The 15,828-nt window shown below is 43.5% G+C and overlaps 1 protein-coding gene across 1 annotated transcript; it reads left to right on the top strand.

The window, feature by feature from the left end:
- Nucleotides 1–649: 649 nt before the first annotated feature.
- SERPINC1 (serpin family C member 1) lies at nt 650–15,586 on the top strand. Its single transcript, XM_040263964.1, has 7 exons — nt 650–773; nt 2,694–3,063; nt 3,696–3,911; nt 4,820–4,957; nt 7,029–7,419; nt 8,354–8,418; nt 11,031–15,586. The coding sequence occupies exons 1-7, from the start codon at nt 733–735 to the stop codon at nt 11,205–11,207; spliced, it is 1,398 nt and encodes a 465-aa protein (XP_040119898.1). The 5' UTR covers nt 650–732; the 3' UTR covers nt 11,208–15,586.
- Nucleotides 15,587–15,828: the final 242 nt, after the last annotated feature.

A 15,828-nucleotide genomic window follows, 5' to 3' on the forward strand; every position in this document is an offset into this window, starting at 1 on the left:
GAGGCCTGAAGGTAGCGCCTGTTTCAAAATATTTCTCTTCTCTCCCCTCTGATTAGATAACATCAGCTCTCTTTTATTCTGTCTCCTTAAAAAGCTATGAGAAAGAGGGGATTGCACTCAGAGGTAGAAAGCTAGAATTTTCTGGACATTCAACTTGGCTAGTTATATACTGGGCTTCCCTGGTGGCTCAGATGGTAAAGAATCTGCCTCCAGTGCCAGAGACCTGGGTTCAATCCCTGGGTCAGGAAGATCCCCTGGAGAAGGGAATGGCAACCAGTATTCTTGGGACTTCTCTGGTGGCTCATACAGTAATACTATTTTATTTATATAGAATATGTACTATTTTCTACTTCCCAGTTTGGTTAACCAGGAAAAAAAAAAAATTCCTGCAGACAGAGTTCTCATCTGTCAGGTATTTTCTGATAAAGTTTTATGAACGTGTCCTTTTCCTTTTCTGTAAAGATGAAAAGAGTAAGAAAGGTGGGCCTTTTTCTCTGGATCTGACTGAACTTTAAAACTTCTCTACTAATTAACCAACACTAGGCTCCACACTTTGCTTAACCTTGGGAGCTGGTCATCAGCCTTTGACCTCGGGCCTCCCCTCCTCACCAGCTCCATCCCCCACCCTAGCCTCTGGAACCCCAGTCAGATGTAGAGGAAAGAACCAGTCCAGAGGGATTGCCTCAGACCACACTATCTCCACTCGCTCAGACCTGTGGAAGATTAGCGACCATGATTTCCAATGGGATAGGAACCGTCACCACTGGGAAAAGGTAAGAGGGGGGGGGCTTTCCCTCCGCATTCCCTCACTGGGTTTCCTGACCTCTGAGGGACTCGCTGAGGTGACCTGGACACCTTCAAGTAGACCGGGCCCTCTCTCCCTGGTAGTTATAATGAATGACTTGTTTGGAAGACGTCATCCTGAGTACCCTCCCTCCCGCTTGGTTCTTGGGATAAGGTCTTTCTCTAAGCCACACCTTGGATTCCCAACCCAAGAAACGGGGATGTGTTCCCTCAGAAGAGACGCTGCTCTGTGGCAGCCCTCACAGCAGCCCAGGAGACACTCCAAGGGGAGGCGCTGGGCCTGCCGTATTATCTGGAAAGAGGGAAAATGTAATGCCTGAGGACCTCCTAACTCGCTTTGTGCTCCTCCTTCCACCCAATTCCGCCCTGCCCCCCACTTTCCTGTCACAACCCCCATTCCCTCCCAAGGTCTCAGTGACCTTTGACAAAGGATCACATCTCTTAACATCATACACATTCCTTCCTTTTTTTTTTTTTTAACAGGAAGCTAAAAGTGAGGCTCTGGCTTGATCACCTTGGTTTTTCTTTGTGCTTAACAGAGCTCCCAGGGCCCCCTAAGCCTCCGCTTGTATTTCTAAAGGTAGCTGAGGGACAATACGGGAAATAGAGGCAAGCCAGCTGGGGAGATGATGAATGGCAAGTTTCTCCCCGCTTCCTCACCCTGTCTTCCACAGCTCCCTCAGCACCTCCGCTCCCCACTCAGTGCCTCTGTTCTTAAAAAGACTTCAGGGTTGACTTCAGATCATGCAAAAAACCAAGTACCCCTCAGCTGCCCCCAGCTTCCAGCCAGCCCCACACTTGTCTGGAAGACTACTCTGGCGAGTCCTTTCTACACTACCTACATGTCTTGTCTTTTTCTGCTGCGGGAAGATTGTGAAGAGTCAGTACGTGTGTACAGACTCCCTTCTGTAGGCCAAGGGCCCCAAGTCAACCAGAGGAAGTGTCTGGCCCCTCATGTCTTATCTATAAAAACACTATAATAGAGTTTATCACTTTGTTTACTTAATTGGGTGTCCCGATTTTCCTAGTTTGTCAATTTCATGATATCTTTTTTTTTTAAAGACTGGTTTTATTTACTTTAGTGAACACACTTTGGAAGTTACTTAAATTTCCAGGCAACAGAAAATGATGAAGACCTGCTCTAAGGCAGTGAGAGAACAAGAAAACAGAATGCATAGAATCTAGGGTCTGACTATTGAGAAGGGAGAGAGGGAGAAATCCTCGATGGCTCTCAGGTCCCTAGATTGGATGAGAGGGTACCTGAAGGTCCCATTTGCTGAGCTGGGGGACATAGGAGAAGCAGGTGTATGGGTGAGAGACAAGTTCAGTTTATTTGTATTTCACTAAGGGATCAAGAGGACATCCTCAGTGGAAAGATTAGGACTGGAGCTAGAGATTTCAGAGTTTTCAGCACAGACATTGTAGTTTTGCCCCAGGCATTCCTTCTTAGCCCTCTGGTGTTGCTGTAAATCAAAGTCTTCCCAGTCCTTTAACATCCAGGTTAAAATCCCTTCCCTAAATAGCTTCTGTTAACTGACTTGGGTCGGTTGGCACTGGGCACTAAAATTCCCTGCCATTTTTCATGTATGCATGGTCCAGTTCACCAGTTCGAAGCTTCCCATTCCTTATTTCTTCCAGCATGAGGCCTTGAGCACACAAGACTTCTAATAACATCGTTATTCCAACAGTTGACTCTAATTTCAACAGGACTGTGCCCAGGGTAAGGAGTCCAGGACTGAACTTGTCCTGGGCCCTTGTACTTTTCAAAGGTGTTGGTCCTCCTTCTGGCCACACAGTGTGGGCTAGTGATCTACCAGGGTAAATCTGTGGTGGACAGTGGGGAGGGGATTTCTCAGCCTAGCTTAACTCGGCTTTCTGCCCCCCTATAGGAGCATACGTCTTCTCCCTTTGCTGCTTATTGGCCTCTGGGGCTGTGTGACCTGTCATCGGGGCCCTGTGGAGGACATCTGCACAGCCAAACCTCGGGACGTTCCTGTGAATCCCATGTGTATTTACCGTTCCCCAGAGAAGAAGGCAACTGAGGGAGAGGGCTCAGAGCAGAAGATCCCTGGGGCCACCAACCGGCGGGTCTGGGAACTGTCCAAGGCCAATTCCCACTTTGCCACGGCCTTCTATCAGCATCTGGCAGACTCCAAGAATGACAATGACAACATTTTCCTGTCACCCCTGAGTATCTCCACAGCTTTTGCTATGACCAAGCTGGGTGCCTGTAACAACACACTCAAGCAGTTGATGGAGGTACAACTCAAAGCCCTTCTGCCCAACTTCTTGCTGGAACTCCCAAGAGAACATCCATGTGCTTAAGCACCCTTTAGAGACTTTGGGTAGTATCCCCAGCTCTTTGTGTTTCTTTTTCTCTCTCTCCTTCCTAACCGCCCCCCCCCCCCGCCCTTTTTTTTTTTTTATGGCTGTGCTGGGTCTTTGTCGCTGCATGGGTTTTTCTCTAGCTGCCCAGAGAGGGTGATACTCTTCCGTTGTGGAGCTCGGGCTTTTCACTGTGGCAACTTCTCTTGTTGCAGTGCATGGGCTCTGGGGCTCACTGGCTTCAGCAGCTGCAGTACACAGGCTCAGTAGTTGTGGCTCATGGGCTTAGCTAACCCACAGCCTGTGGAATCTTCCTAGACCAGGGATCAAACACACGTCCCCTGCATTGGTGGGCAGATTCTTAACCACTAGACCATCAGGGAAGCCCCCCCTTTCTTCTTCTTTTTTCCATTTATTCCTTTAGAAAGCATGAGTTGAATGTTTATGCTGTGCCAGGCACTGTGCTTGATGACTGCTGGTCAGGGGCTGACTGGCACGATGCTCACTGACCGTGTGAGCCAGGCTGTCCCACCAGACCCACCACTATTTTCTTTTGGCTTCTACAGGTTTTTAAGTTTGATACCATCTCTGAGAAAACTTCTGATCAGATCCACTTTTTCTTTGCCAAACTGAACTGCCGACTCTATCGAAAAGCCAATAAATCCTCTGAGTTGGTATCGGCCAACCGTCTTTTTGGAGACAAATCCATTACCTTCAATGAGACCTACCAGGACATCAGTGAGGTGGTATATGGGGCCAAGCTCCAGCCCCTGGACTTCAAGGTGAGTTCCAGATGTCATCCCAGACCTCAGAGTTCTTCCTCTCCACTCAGAAGTTAAAGAGACAAGGAAGCAGGATCCTAATGAACACTGCTATGCTAATTGAAGGCAGGAAGAGGTGTTTTAAGTCAGAGCCCATGGGATATGTATTCTTATTTGAAACCTGAGAAATCAGTGCTATCTATGGATTGCAGAGGCTCCTCTGAAAAAGTTATAAAAATCCTGTAACAGTGTGGCGTTCAGAACGTGGTCACTCGTTCACACAACAGAGCAATTGTAGACCAATTTCTCCTAAAGCATGACAGGGAATGACCTAGGAAAGTTGGGGTTTTTGAAGTAAATTTTTAATGTCTCATCTTACTACTACCTTGAAAGTTTGTTAAATGTTGAAAGCGTTATTACTATTTTCAGATCCTTTCAATAAACAGACTTACTTAAAAAAAAAAAAAAAGTCCTGCAACAAAGAAGTCTACTGATTTTATTCAAAAGGTATTTCTCAAACTTTTTGGATCACACGGGCATCTCTCCTGGGCCCTCTGCACCACCTGCATCACTCCTTGGCTTCCCAGAGAACACATCTCATGAATACTCATAACAGTTCAGGTTTCCAAAGTCATGAAGATAATATTTTGTTTTCTTTTTCCAGATGATTTTTCTCTTCTTCTGTTTCTTTATTTCTGCCTCTTTTTCTTTCCTTTCTCTCTTTCTTCTGTTAATATTTATTAACTCTATGGAAAATCCACAACAGTATGCTAGATATGTGTGGTTTCTCCAATCTGGGTTAGAGTGATGATTTAACAAAATGGTGGGAAAGAGTGGAGGGATGATAGACTAAATAAAATTCTGCATGGGGAGACGGAGAAGCCAATTGAATAGCACAGATGGGTAGGTTTGTTTCCTGTTCTCCTCAGGGAAATGCAGAGCAGTCCAGATTGACTATCAACCAATGGATATCCAATAAGACTGAAGGGCGTATCACTGATGTCATTCCCCCACAAGGCATCGATGAGTTCACTGTCCTGGTGCTAGTCAACACCATTTACTTCAAGGTACTCAAAAATGGCACTGGAGGGAGGCTCAAGAGGGAGGGGACATATGTATACTTACGGCTGATTCGTGTTGATGTATGGCAGAAACTAACACAATATTGTAAAGCAATTATCCTCCAATTAAAAATAAATATATTTTTAAAAAATAAATGCAAAAGAATAAAATAAAATGACCCTGGAGAGACCTCAGGGATGACGTATTTCCCTCCAGCTCACTCTCCTTCATACCATTGGGCATGTGTAGGCAGATCATTTTGAGAAATAGTACATGCGTGGTCTGGGCATAAATACAAATCTGGTGAGTCTAGAGTCATGTCTAGGGCTGTGGTTGCTGAACTGAGGTTCAAAGGGGGCCTGGTAATGTCTCTGGGCCGAAGGCAGAGTGTACACATTCATAGACCAGCATGCTCAACAGCAAGGTGTGCATGGTAATAAATTCTCATAAGTACGTGATGATTTCTTCTGTCCAATTAACTTCATTTTGAAATCTGGAACAAAATGGCAGAGTCTGTAGACAGTCCTCAGTGATGAGGCTTTCTCCATCATCCAGAGCAGCTTCTGTAGCACCTCAAAATTCCTCTTGCCTGAAGCTTCTGAACCTCCTTTTACCAGACTAATCGCAAATTTTGCAGAGGCCTTATGACATGATCATGCAGATGGCTTTGTCTTTCTCAGAGAGTCAAGTTCTGAAGATTGTTCCAACTTGATTACCTTTAGGAAAAAGGATGAGGGGAGAGGGTGGTGGGAATACACAGAGCACTGACACTCAGGAGGCCCACCGGCTTAACGCAGCTTGAACTGTGCCCTCACGGGTCACGCTCTAGATGTGTCCTTCTCCCCGACTGGGCCGGGGGGTTCGCCTGTCACTGCTGTTGCCAATTGCTTTGTTGCTTGGGGGTTCCCTCATGCCAAGAATGCAGTAGGTTGCATTTCTACAATGTGTACTGACTGCCCTTTGCAGTTTATGAAACACTTTGCCTCCTGATTCTCATGACATCACAAATAAGAACTTGAGCTGCTCAGACAGATTACTTAGTTTAAATTCTGACTCTTCCACTTCTGGCTGCAAACTTGAGCGAGTTACTTAAGACCTTTCTGTGTCCCAGTTTCTGCATCTATAAAGTGGTAACAGTGATACATCTGCCTCACAGGGTTACTGAGGGGATTAAGTCAATGCATACAAAATGCCTGGAGCTGTGACTGGCACACAATAAGCATCCCACAAATATTAGGGATAACCAGCTCCTAATTTTACAAGCAAAGTGAAAGAGTTAAGTGACTTGTCTCCAAATCAAAGAGCCAGAAGATGACAAGGAATGCTAACTACAACTTGGAAATGTCAAAGCAGTATCTTGTATCCCTTCCTTCTTTGAACAGGAAGTTGGCCAGGCCTCACTCTCTGCCTGGCAGGACTCCCAGATGACCCCCTGGAGTTACTACCTTTGTCTGGCTTTATTCATCAGGGAGAAAGCCCAGCATTTTGGAGGATGGTCTTTGGGAAGGAGGCTGGTGGGAGGCAGAAGGCAAAAGGCAATTAGATTTAAACTCCCGAAGAGATTTGCCAAGAGGCCAGTAGGTTATTTTTGTTTTTATGTTTTTCTTGTTATAAAAGCAAATAGTCATTGCTGAAAATCTAGAAAATACAGAAAATTCATTGAAAAAAAAAACCCCACTCATGATTCTGTCACTCTGACACAATCAGTATTAAAAAGCCTTTTTATGCACATCCCTCCAGGTCTTTGTTCTTAAAAATTGCACTTCCATGGTCGTCCCTGGTGGCTCAGATGATAAAGTGTCTGCAGTGAGGGAGACCTGGGTTCAATCCCTGAATCAGGAAGATACCCTGGAGAAGGAAATGGCAACCCACTCCAGTACTTTTGCCTGAAAAATTCCATGGATGGAGGAGTCTGGTAGGCTATAGTCCATGGGGTCACAAAGAGTCAGACACGACTGAGCGACTTCACTTTTATAATGTAACAAAATATTGTGACTGTTTTTCATGTCAGCATTCTCCTACGGATGTTTCTGGTCTTCTTGCTTTGTGATTCTCCCACCTGGTGTCTTCCTCCAGGGCCTGTGGAAGTCAAAGTTCAGTCCCGAGAACACAAAGAAGGAGCTGTTCTACAAGGCTGACGGGGAGTCATGTTCAGTACCCATGATGTACCAGGAAGGCAAGTTCCGCTATCGGAGAGTGGCAGAAAGCACCCAGGTGCTCGAGTTGCCCTTCAAGGGTGATGACATCACCATGGTGCTCATCCTGCCCAAGCTGGAGAAGCCCCTGGCCAAGGTGGAACAGGAGCTCACCCCAGACATGCTGCAGGAGTGGCTGGAGGAGCTGACAGAGACACTGCTGGTGGTCCACATGCCCCACTTCCGCATCGAGGACAGCTTCAGCGTGAAGGAGCAGCTGCAAGACATGGGCCTCGAAGACCTGTTCAGTCCTGAGAAGTCCCGGCTCCCAGGTGAGGGCAGGAAGGGCTTTCCTCTTCTCTCTGCCCTCAGAGTCGTCTGACCAAAGGTGGAAGAGATGGCGAAGGAGTAGACGAGAGGGAGTCCAGACACCTGGATTCTAATCCCAGTCCTACTGCCAACTCAGGGGAATCCCTTCCCTCTCAAGGGATCAGTTCTCTCCTGTGTACAAGGGGAAGCTGGCTCTTGGATTTCCGTGGGCCCAGCTGGCACTGGAACCTTTGGAGTCTGTAACTCATAGAAGAGGTGGGACCAGGTAGAGAGGAACTTGAAAACCACCAGAGTTCAGAGCAAAGAGACAGTTAGGATTAAGAGCCAAGGACATCCGAGTCCCACCAAAGAGGTGTAGCTGACATATAATAGCCCTTCCTGATATTCTAAAGGGCTTCTGTGTTTTCTAAGGTAACATGGACAGATGCAGTCAAGCCTTCCCAGCTGTGATTCTCTGATAATAGTGTTAAGTTGGTTTGGTTCTTCCAACACACCATCCTTGAAAAATATGCATTAAAATATCTCATTTTTAAAAAGAAGTTTACAACATTAGTTAAGTGGATTCATGTGTAATGGGCTGTCTTTAAACTAGGTCTCAGAACCACACCCTTTCTTCAAGGTGTTGTCACCCTGGAAGGAAAGACAATTCTACTAGATAGAGTGAGCATTTCTTTAAGAACAGAGTCCTCAGCCTCAACCCCCAACCCCCCATAAGCTAAAGCACCAGATTAACTTCACAGGAACCAGGCTGAATAAACCCAAAGTATTTTATTATTTTTAACGTGTATTTATTTTGAGGGTATCATTAGGTGAGGGTCCAGGATTTCTATTTTTCTAAAAGTCCCAAAGGACCTCTTAATCCAAACTGAATTTCTCTCTGTGGATTGAAGCCAACTTTCTCCCATTTCACAGATCTTTCTCTGGTCTTCCTTCTAGGTATTGTTGCAGAAGGTCGAAACGACCTCTATGTCTCAGATGCATTCCACAAGGCATTTCTTGAGGTAAGTACAACTCTCTCCGCTCTCTCTTCTTATGCTTGCTTTTTTGTTACCATGCTGCTTTATTATTCGGTACATCAGTATCTCATATGATGAGTAACTTTGGAGTCATTCCTTCATTGGCTCTTACGTGTAGACAGCAGATGTTTGCACAGTAGGTGACAACTGTGATAAAAGGCATGTTTCCAGTTCCCTCAAACCCCAAGTCTATAGTGCCCTCCTCTACAACGTAACTCAAACTTGAAGCCCTCGTGGTCTAATTGTTCTACCCTCCATCTGCTCCCTCTCCTGGGAACACAGACATTAAGGTGAAGGTGATACCGGAAAAGCAGCCAGCAAAGTCTTTCAAAGGAGAAATGAGAGAGGATGAGCTCATGGAAACCCAGGAAGGAGTTTTAAGAAAATGGAAAGCATCTAGTAAGAAGACTGAAAAGTGATCGTCGGTGACTTTTCCCTGAGGCATCTGGACAGTGTAGTGGGGGCACATCCTAATTGTAATGATTGAAGAGCAAATGGAAAGTAAGAAAGGAGTCCTACAATGTGTTCCAGAAAACTGGAACTCTAGACTATACTGCAGATAATAAAAAGTTAGGTGGTCAAATAAATGTATATCCTCTTCTAGGGAAATTAACAGAAAATCAATGCACATTGGAGTGTTGATGTCTGAGCAGTTCCACAGTGAAGAAAATGGTTCAATATTGTTCAACCCAGTGTTGCCCCAACTAAGATGCCCATGGAAACCTTTACTGGAGTAAGAGCTGTGTAAAGCCTATAGAACTTCTGGCTCTCAAACAAATACTGAACTATGGATCAATAGCATTAGTTATCTAGAGAGCTTGACTCAAGGTCTGAGTATCTGTATATTTACAAAGCTCCTCAAGGAATTCTGATGCGCATCCAGGTTTTCGAACCACTTATGTAGACCATTCTTTGGGGGACCCAGGCTATGAGGGAAATGTGATAGGCCAATGTTAGAGGTCATAAAATTTAGGAATCTCAAAGAGGAGATTGTGGTTGAAGAGAAAGATTTCAGAGCATGGAGCTAGTAAATATAGTTGCAAAGTCCAAGCTCAGTGGGAAATATGTCATTAGGAGGAAAGTGGAAGGATCAAGGGACAGGAAAAAGCCAGGGTAATTGTAATGGGAGTGAGCAAATGTGATAGTTTGAAAAAAACAGAAGGTTACAGACTGAGAGGATAATGTAATTATAATTTCAAAGGTCGAGATGTTCTGAGAGATGGCAAGTTCAAAGTGCAGCCATGGACTGGTTTGCTGAAGTGAAGGCAATGCTCATTGGGTTCAATAAGATGAAAGAAATGGAAGTTTAGAGTATTGAATGGGTTTCCTACCAAGATATTTTAATTGTCTAGGTCACACGATAGCAGGAGTTAGGTTAGAAAGGCAATGGGCTAGGCAATAAAATCCTCAATGCGGGACTATATTCTGTAGAGCAATAGACACCTGTAGGACCAAAGCAAGAGTAGAAAGATATATATCTTAAAAGATACTGAGGTCAGAACAGAAGATTTTACATGAATACTGGATTAATGATTTTGGAAGTGAAAACAACACTGAAGCCGTATTGATTATGGAAGAAATAACATTTAGACTGCAAGAGAAGATGAGTCCTCAGGATTTTAACTATGACTGAGAATCTTCTTCCACGGACCCCATAATGGAAGAGTTACAATCAAGAAGCAGCAAAAGTTCAGTTTCATTTTGTCTACCTGAGCCCACTAAACAATGATGCAAGGTTCCTCCATGGCTCTTGGGAACCCTATACACAAGGACCCTAATTGATTGTCTCCTGAGAAGCCACTGAAAACCAGAATCTGATTTGAGTAAAAGGGCCCTGGGCTTACAAAAGCTCGTCTGCTCTTAGTGCTAAAACGACCGTGAATTAGATAGCATGTGTAGAAGGGAGAGGTGGTAAGGAATGAGGAAGGGGAAATCATCTACCAGGTCCTCTCAAAGCTCAGGGGTCTGAAATGCTTTCCTTAGAGGCAGGGACAGAGTTTTAGTAACATTCTAGGTGCCCAAGCAAAATTTCTAAAGGTATCTCCCATCTCCCTCCAGATCTGCGGCAGTTCTACTTACCAGTAAGTTCCAACACCATCCTTTCAATCTGTTACTCCGAGAAATATTCATCTCATCCAGCCAGAGGACTCTCCTCTTTTCACAGGCCCTAACTCCTGAGTGGCTGTTTACAGTAGTTCTATCTAGGATCTTGATGATCCAGAGTGGAACTGTCTCAACTATCATGCTCTGATTTTGAGTCAATAGTCTTTTAGTATAGAGTTCAGTATCATGTACAACATTGCCAGCCAGAAATGTGACAACTTTGTGTACATCCAGATTTCTGGTTCAGAGAGTATCTGAATGGACCCTGGCACTTACTTTCAGCACAAGGCTTGGATGAACACAAGTCTTACATCAGTATTCAGTGGATGAAAGAAAGACTAAAAGTAAGGTTCCAGAGGGGATCCAACCTAACTCGTATCAACTGAAAAATAAATGGCATTTTTGAGGAATTGCTGAGTCCATGGATGATGTACCTGCTTGTAATGAGCTGCAGAGTAGCTAACGTGGCAGTGTGTTTCCCATTTGACCTTCAGGTAAATGAGGAAGGCAGTGAAGCTGCAGCAAGTACCGCCATTAGCATCGCTGGTCGTTCGCTGAACCTGAACAGGGTGACCTTCCACGCCAACAGGCCCTTCCTGGTTCTCATCAGGGAAGTTGCTCTGAACACTATTATATTCATGGGCAGAGTAGCCAACCCTTGTGTTAATTAAAATGCTATCCTTTGTATTTCTTCCTATTTTGGTTTGTGAATACAAGTAAAAATAAATACAACTATTCCCATATCTGACAATTATGAATGGATTTTGCAATCTGAAATGAAGGCAAGAAAAGGAGAAATGGATAGAGATGCTGCTGGGCATTTGGTATAACGAGGTTTTCAACATTTCTCTACTGGTGAACACATCTGGGTCAAGAAAAGTGAAGGAGGGAGTTATGTTACTACTTAATCTTGAAAGATAGTAGGCATCTTGAGAGGGCAGGGCGAGCTTGAAATCTAGATAATCCCTTAATACTAAAAAAAAAAAATCCAAAAATTTAAAAAGAATTAATCTCTATACAGAAGAGACAAGAGATGCAAATATGAATATTAAATCATTTAATTTTCAAACCACTCACATGCATAATGTTCTTTTACACAGTGTTAAAATAAAGAGGAAAATGTATTTTTATACAAACAGAATTTCAAGTATACATTAATAGACTTTTCAAATTACTAACCAAGTTGCTAAATTTCATTCACATTGTTCTTAAAGCTGTTCAACGAGAAAGCTTTTGCTAAACTGCTTTAAATATGTTTATATAAACCCATATATCTTCACTCTTTCTCTGAATCTCCCTCCCCCAATCCCAGTCTCTGCCCACCCTCCTGCCCTCCCCCCTCCCCCGACACAACAGGGCTCCTGGGGCTCTAGGAGGCATGCAACCCCACCAAGAACTATTGGCTTGTCATCAGGGGAAGGACAGAATCTACAGGAGGAGAGACTTGAGAACACCTGTCAAATTAAGGGAGAGAACGAATCTGATACTTAGAAATGACACAAATCAGGATCATATTTTATAGCCTGTGTGATTCACTTGGCCTTTTCATTTAAACAAAAAAGTCTCAGCCTCCCACAAAATCACCTTCAAGTTTCTGATAATTTGGTAACTGAGAAAATATTGGGTATATCCCCTAGTGAAACATCTCAAATTAAGGTAAGCATTTTGAACTTTTCCATTTGGTTGTTTCTTTTGCCCTCTGGCTGGAGGTGGGGGGGCAGCTTAAAAATGGTTGACTTGTGTGTTTACATTAAGGGATTTGGTTAATTTCACAGGGTTTGCCTAGGGTTCTCCCTCCTCAACTCTCCTCCTGAAGTAATCTGGCTTCGGGGCCAGGAACAGCCACTCTCCTTAGGAATTAAAGTGCATTTTTTTCAGTAAAAGTTGGGGTAGGGGGAGGTGCGGTTTACACTTAAGTGATAATGATTACAAGAGGCTGGGGTGAAAATCCTATTCCTATATATAGGTATTTATAGTTAAGGGCATAATAAAAACAAATATTCTCTAAGGAAATAAGATGTACAAACCCAGTCCAGCACCCTCAGGGGCGTGAGAGTGCTAGCCTTGGCTCACTGACTGTTCTGAGACATCTTTATGGAGTAATCATTGCAGACGAAAGACACAAACCTCAAGTGTTAGTTTTTTCAAAGGGAAAAAAAAACCCCAGGTTCTTCTAGTTAAAAACTCTATCTCATTCCCTTTCAGGGATAACATTTTAGAAACTGATTGTCGGTTTTAATATGAATCCTTGATTAACGAGTTGTGAAAAAAATGTTAGATAACTTTGTTGCTTAGAAATATTATGCTATCCTTAGAAACTGAGGATGAGGAGGCATAGTTGGTCCTTGCTATCAATAAATATCATCCAAGGGGAAGCTAAAATGTTCCTGTCATCTCTGATAGCTACCACCAGAATCTTACTTTTCCTTTAAATGCTTTACTATTTCTTGGGGGGTCAAACCCAAGAATTTTCCAAAGAGAAGTATATGCTACATTATTAGCTGTATGAAGAAGTGATGAGAAGGGGGAAATCGTCCTGGATTCTGGCCTCTGAGTCCAGTGTGATCTGCTTTTCACAGTGACCAGTGGGAAGGCACAGTGCCAGGGACGGGAAGATGGGAGACAGCTGTCACCCATCGTGTAAGCACCATTGAGAACAGCTGGACAGATTCTTTGAGACTATGTCCATCTGAAGGAAACCACATTTTGACTACATTGACTTTTCTATCTTTGAACCCTCTGTCTTTTCTTCTCAGACACAGAGCGTAAGTGGGTCCCACCTGAAATTATGAGACGCCAGGAAGTCTAAGTGGCTTGCAGGATCCTATCAGTTTCTCAACCAGGGATTGAACCCCGGCCCTCAGCGGTGAAAGCATGAAGTTCTAACCACTGGTCGGCCAGGGAATTCCCTAAGTGTTCTTTCAACGTACTTCTCCCTTTACTCACTTGTGCTGACAAGCCAAAAATTGAGAGTTCTGATGTTAAGATTTCTTAAAGGAGAAGCCAATGGTTCCTGACTTATGTGGCAGATCTATTTAAGTTCTGCCATTATATTGCAAAACAATGCAATAGGCTACAACAGTGAACACAGACCATAGAGGATGAAAAGTTAACGTACTGAGACTTTTTTTTTTGGCCTATAGTTTGGGTATGTTTTCTTTTGTTGTGAGTAAGGGAATGGGGCAGGGTGGTGAAACTGCAGTCAGACCAGTTTCTGTTTAGCTCTTTCAGAAAGGATTTCTTAGAGGTTTAAGAGGAATCAGCAAGCCAATCAGTAGGACAGAAGAATTTGGCTGCTTAGTCCTGACAGAGAATTCCTGATAGGGAATTTGTTTCATTACTTGTGTAAAATATAGTATAAGTTCATATATATACACTTTACTGTTAATTACTTCCCCTTTTCCTCCTCTACTCTCCTTCCTCTAAATCTTAAAATCCAGTGCGATGTGATCTGCATAAAGTTCAACAACATTTCACAGTACTCTACAAGGTTTCTCAGTATGAGAACCCTAACGGGCTTCTCTCTGGATGCAGACAAGTCTCAAAGGCTACTACTGCTCTTCTATTCCACCCAACGAAAGGAAGCCTTCTCAGATCTTCTAAGGCATAGGAGGCATTTCTGACATTGCAGCATATACATGCTAAGCAAATAAGTCAGGAGGCCTAAATGTTATTTTAATGAAATGTCAGAGTCTGATGCTAATTCAGTCCTCTGCACTTACAATCTTTCCTTCCACCCACTTGTTTCTTCTCAAACACACCACCTATTTGAAATTTAAATAATCGATTATTTGCAGGCAGTATACAAATGAAAGTTTCCACAGTGCCAGCAGTCTCTCAGATGAGACCGTCACATTTGAACTTGCTCTTGAACACAAATCTCTTTCATGAATTAGAAATCACTTGGTAGTTTATTAGTTTGAATGGTGGCTCTCATTTTTTAAAGGATAATCAAACAGTCCTCCTCTCCTCATTACCACACTGAGGCTGCCATGGGCAGGTATTTTACACCTGGGTGGGTGAATGAATTGACAATATGAAAACTTGTTTGGGAATTACTGGGTTAAGTCTTTGACATCCTGGAACAAAGCTGCTAAAAGGACTCATTTCACATTTCATGTAAAACTCAGAAATATTTAAGCCTTAGCTAGTGCATTTAATTCACAAAGGAACATGGAAAAGTGAAAGTCACCGTACATTGAAATCCCACTTAGAAGATAGGCTAAGGGACAAATAATCAACTACATCACCATCACACCAGGAAGAACCCTTCTATTTCTTCATTAACAATGCTACCTGATTATTTTACAAATAAAAATCACCCTAGGTGGCTTGGGCCTGGCTCTTTTAATAAGTTCAAGTGCTCTATTTTAGCTAGCAGAGTTTTAAAAATCTCCACTTAAATCACATATGAAAGGGAAAGAGGATTTTAGGGAGCAGACTCAGAAAATGTCTTTTGCTGACTTGTGCAGGCTTTGGTACAGAGAGAAAACTGGGTGCATGGCAACAGCTCTCTGCCGAACGACTCTGAGGACAAATGGATGGTCTATTTTACCACCTGAGCCGTGGCCCGTGCCAAGTTTTAACCGCCAAGCCATGCCTGTGATACTAATAAATGTACCTATGACAAAAGACAACCGGGTCGAGGTTATCCTGCCACAGACCATTCAGGACTACCCAGAAAATGATTCTCAACCTTGGCTGCCCATTAAAATCACCTGAGGAGCTTTTAAAGCCCAGGCTGCACAGCCAGCCAATTAAACGTGCATGTCCGGAGGGGGCCCTAGGTGGCAGTCATTTTGTAAAAGCCCCAGGTGATTCTAATGTGCAGCCAAAATTGGGAACTACTTGCCGAGGTCAACTAGCTCTGTAGTATTTTAATAGAAAGCATTAAAGTCACTCTTCACCCAAGCCAGATAGAAGGTAAGACTCTATGCTTCCTCCCAGATTCATAGGTTGATTTCAACATGCCTCCAAGAAATGATCTAGGCATCTCTCACTTTTTTTGTTTGTTTTGTATTTCAATAAATCACTTTGGCTATAAAACAGACTGCATGGCTGACAGTGTATTATTGACTTAGGTAAGATTGCACCTTAAGTATGCGTTTGTAGCAAAACAGCTGGGGACAGGTCTAGGCCAAGACTCTGGGCACAAACAAAAGATAAGCCAGAAGGAAGAATTTTCCTAAGCAGGAGTTAATTCCTGAGTCTAAGTTTTTAGTAGCATGGCTTATTGGCTGACAATTATTCTATAGTTAGAAAAAAAATAGCTGTGGTGAATAGATTCACATG

The sequence above is a fragment of the Oryx dammah genome, unplaced genomic scaffold (assembly GCF_014754425.2).
Source record: "Oryx dammah isolate SB20612 unplaced genomic scaffold, SCBI_Odam_1.1 HiC_scaffold_21, whole genome shotgun sequence".
In the NCBI taxonomy this organism is placed as follows: domain Eukaryota; kingdom Metazoa; phylum Chordata; class Mammalia; order Artiodactyla; family Bovidae; genus Oryx; species Oryx dammah.

Bases quoted from the DNA above. Each gene is read 5' to 3' on its own strand.
- SERPINC1 (XM_040263964.1), top strand. From the start codon at position 733: ATGATTTCCAATGGGATAGGAACCGTCACCACTGGGAAAAG. The intron at 3,912-4,819 runs GTGAGTTCCAGA...TGTTCTCCTCAG, and splicing joins TCCAGCCCCTGGACTTCAAG to GGAAATGCAGAGCAGTCCAG. The intron at 8,419-11,030 runs GTAAGTACAACT...TTTGACCTTCAG, and splicing joins TCCACAAGGCATTTCTTGAG to GTAAATGAGGAAGGCAGTGA.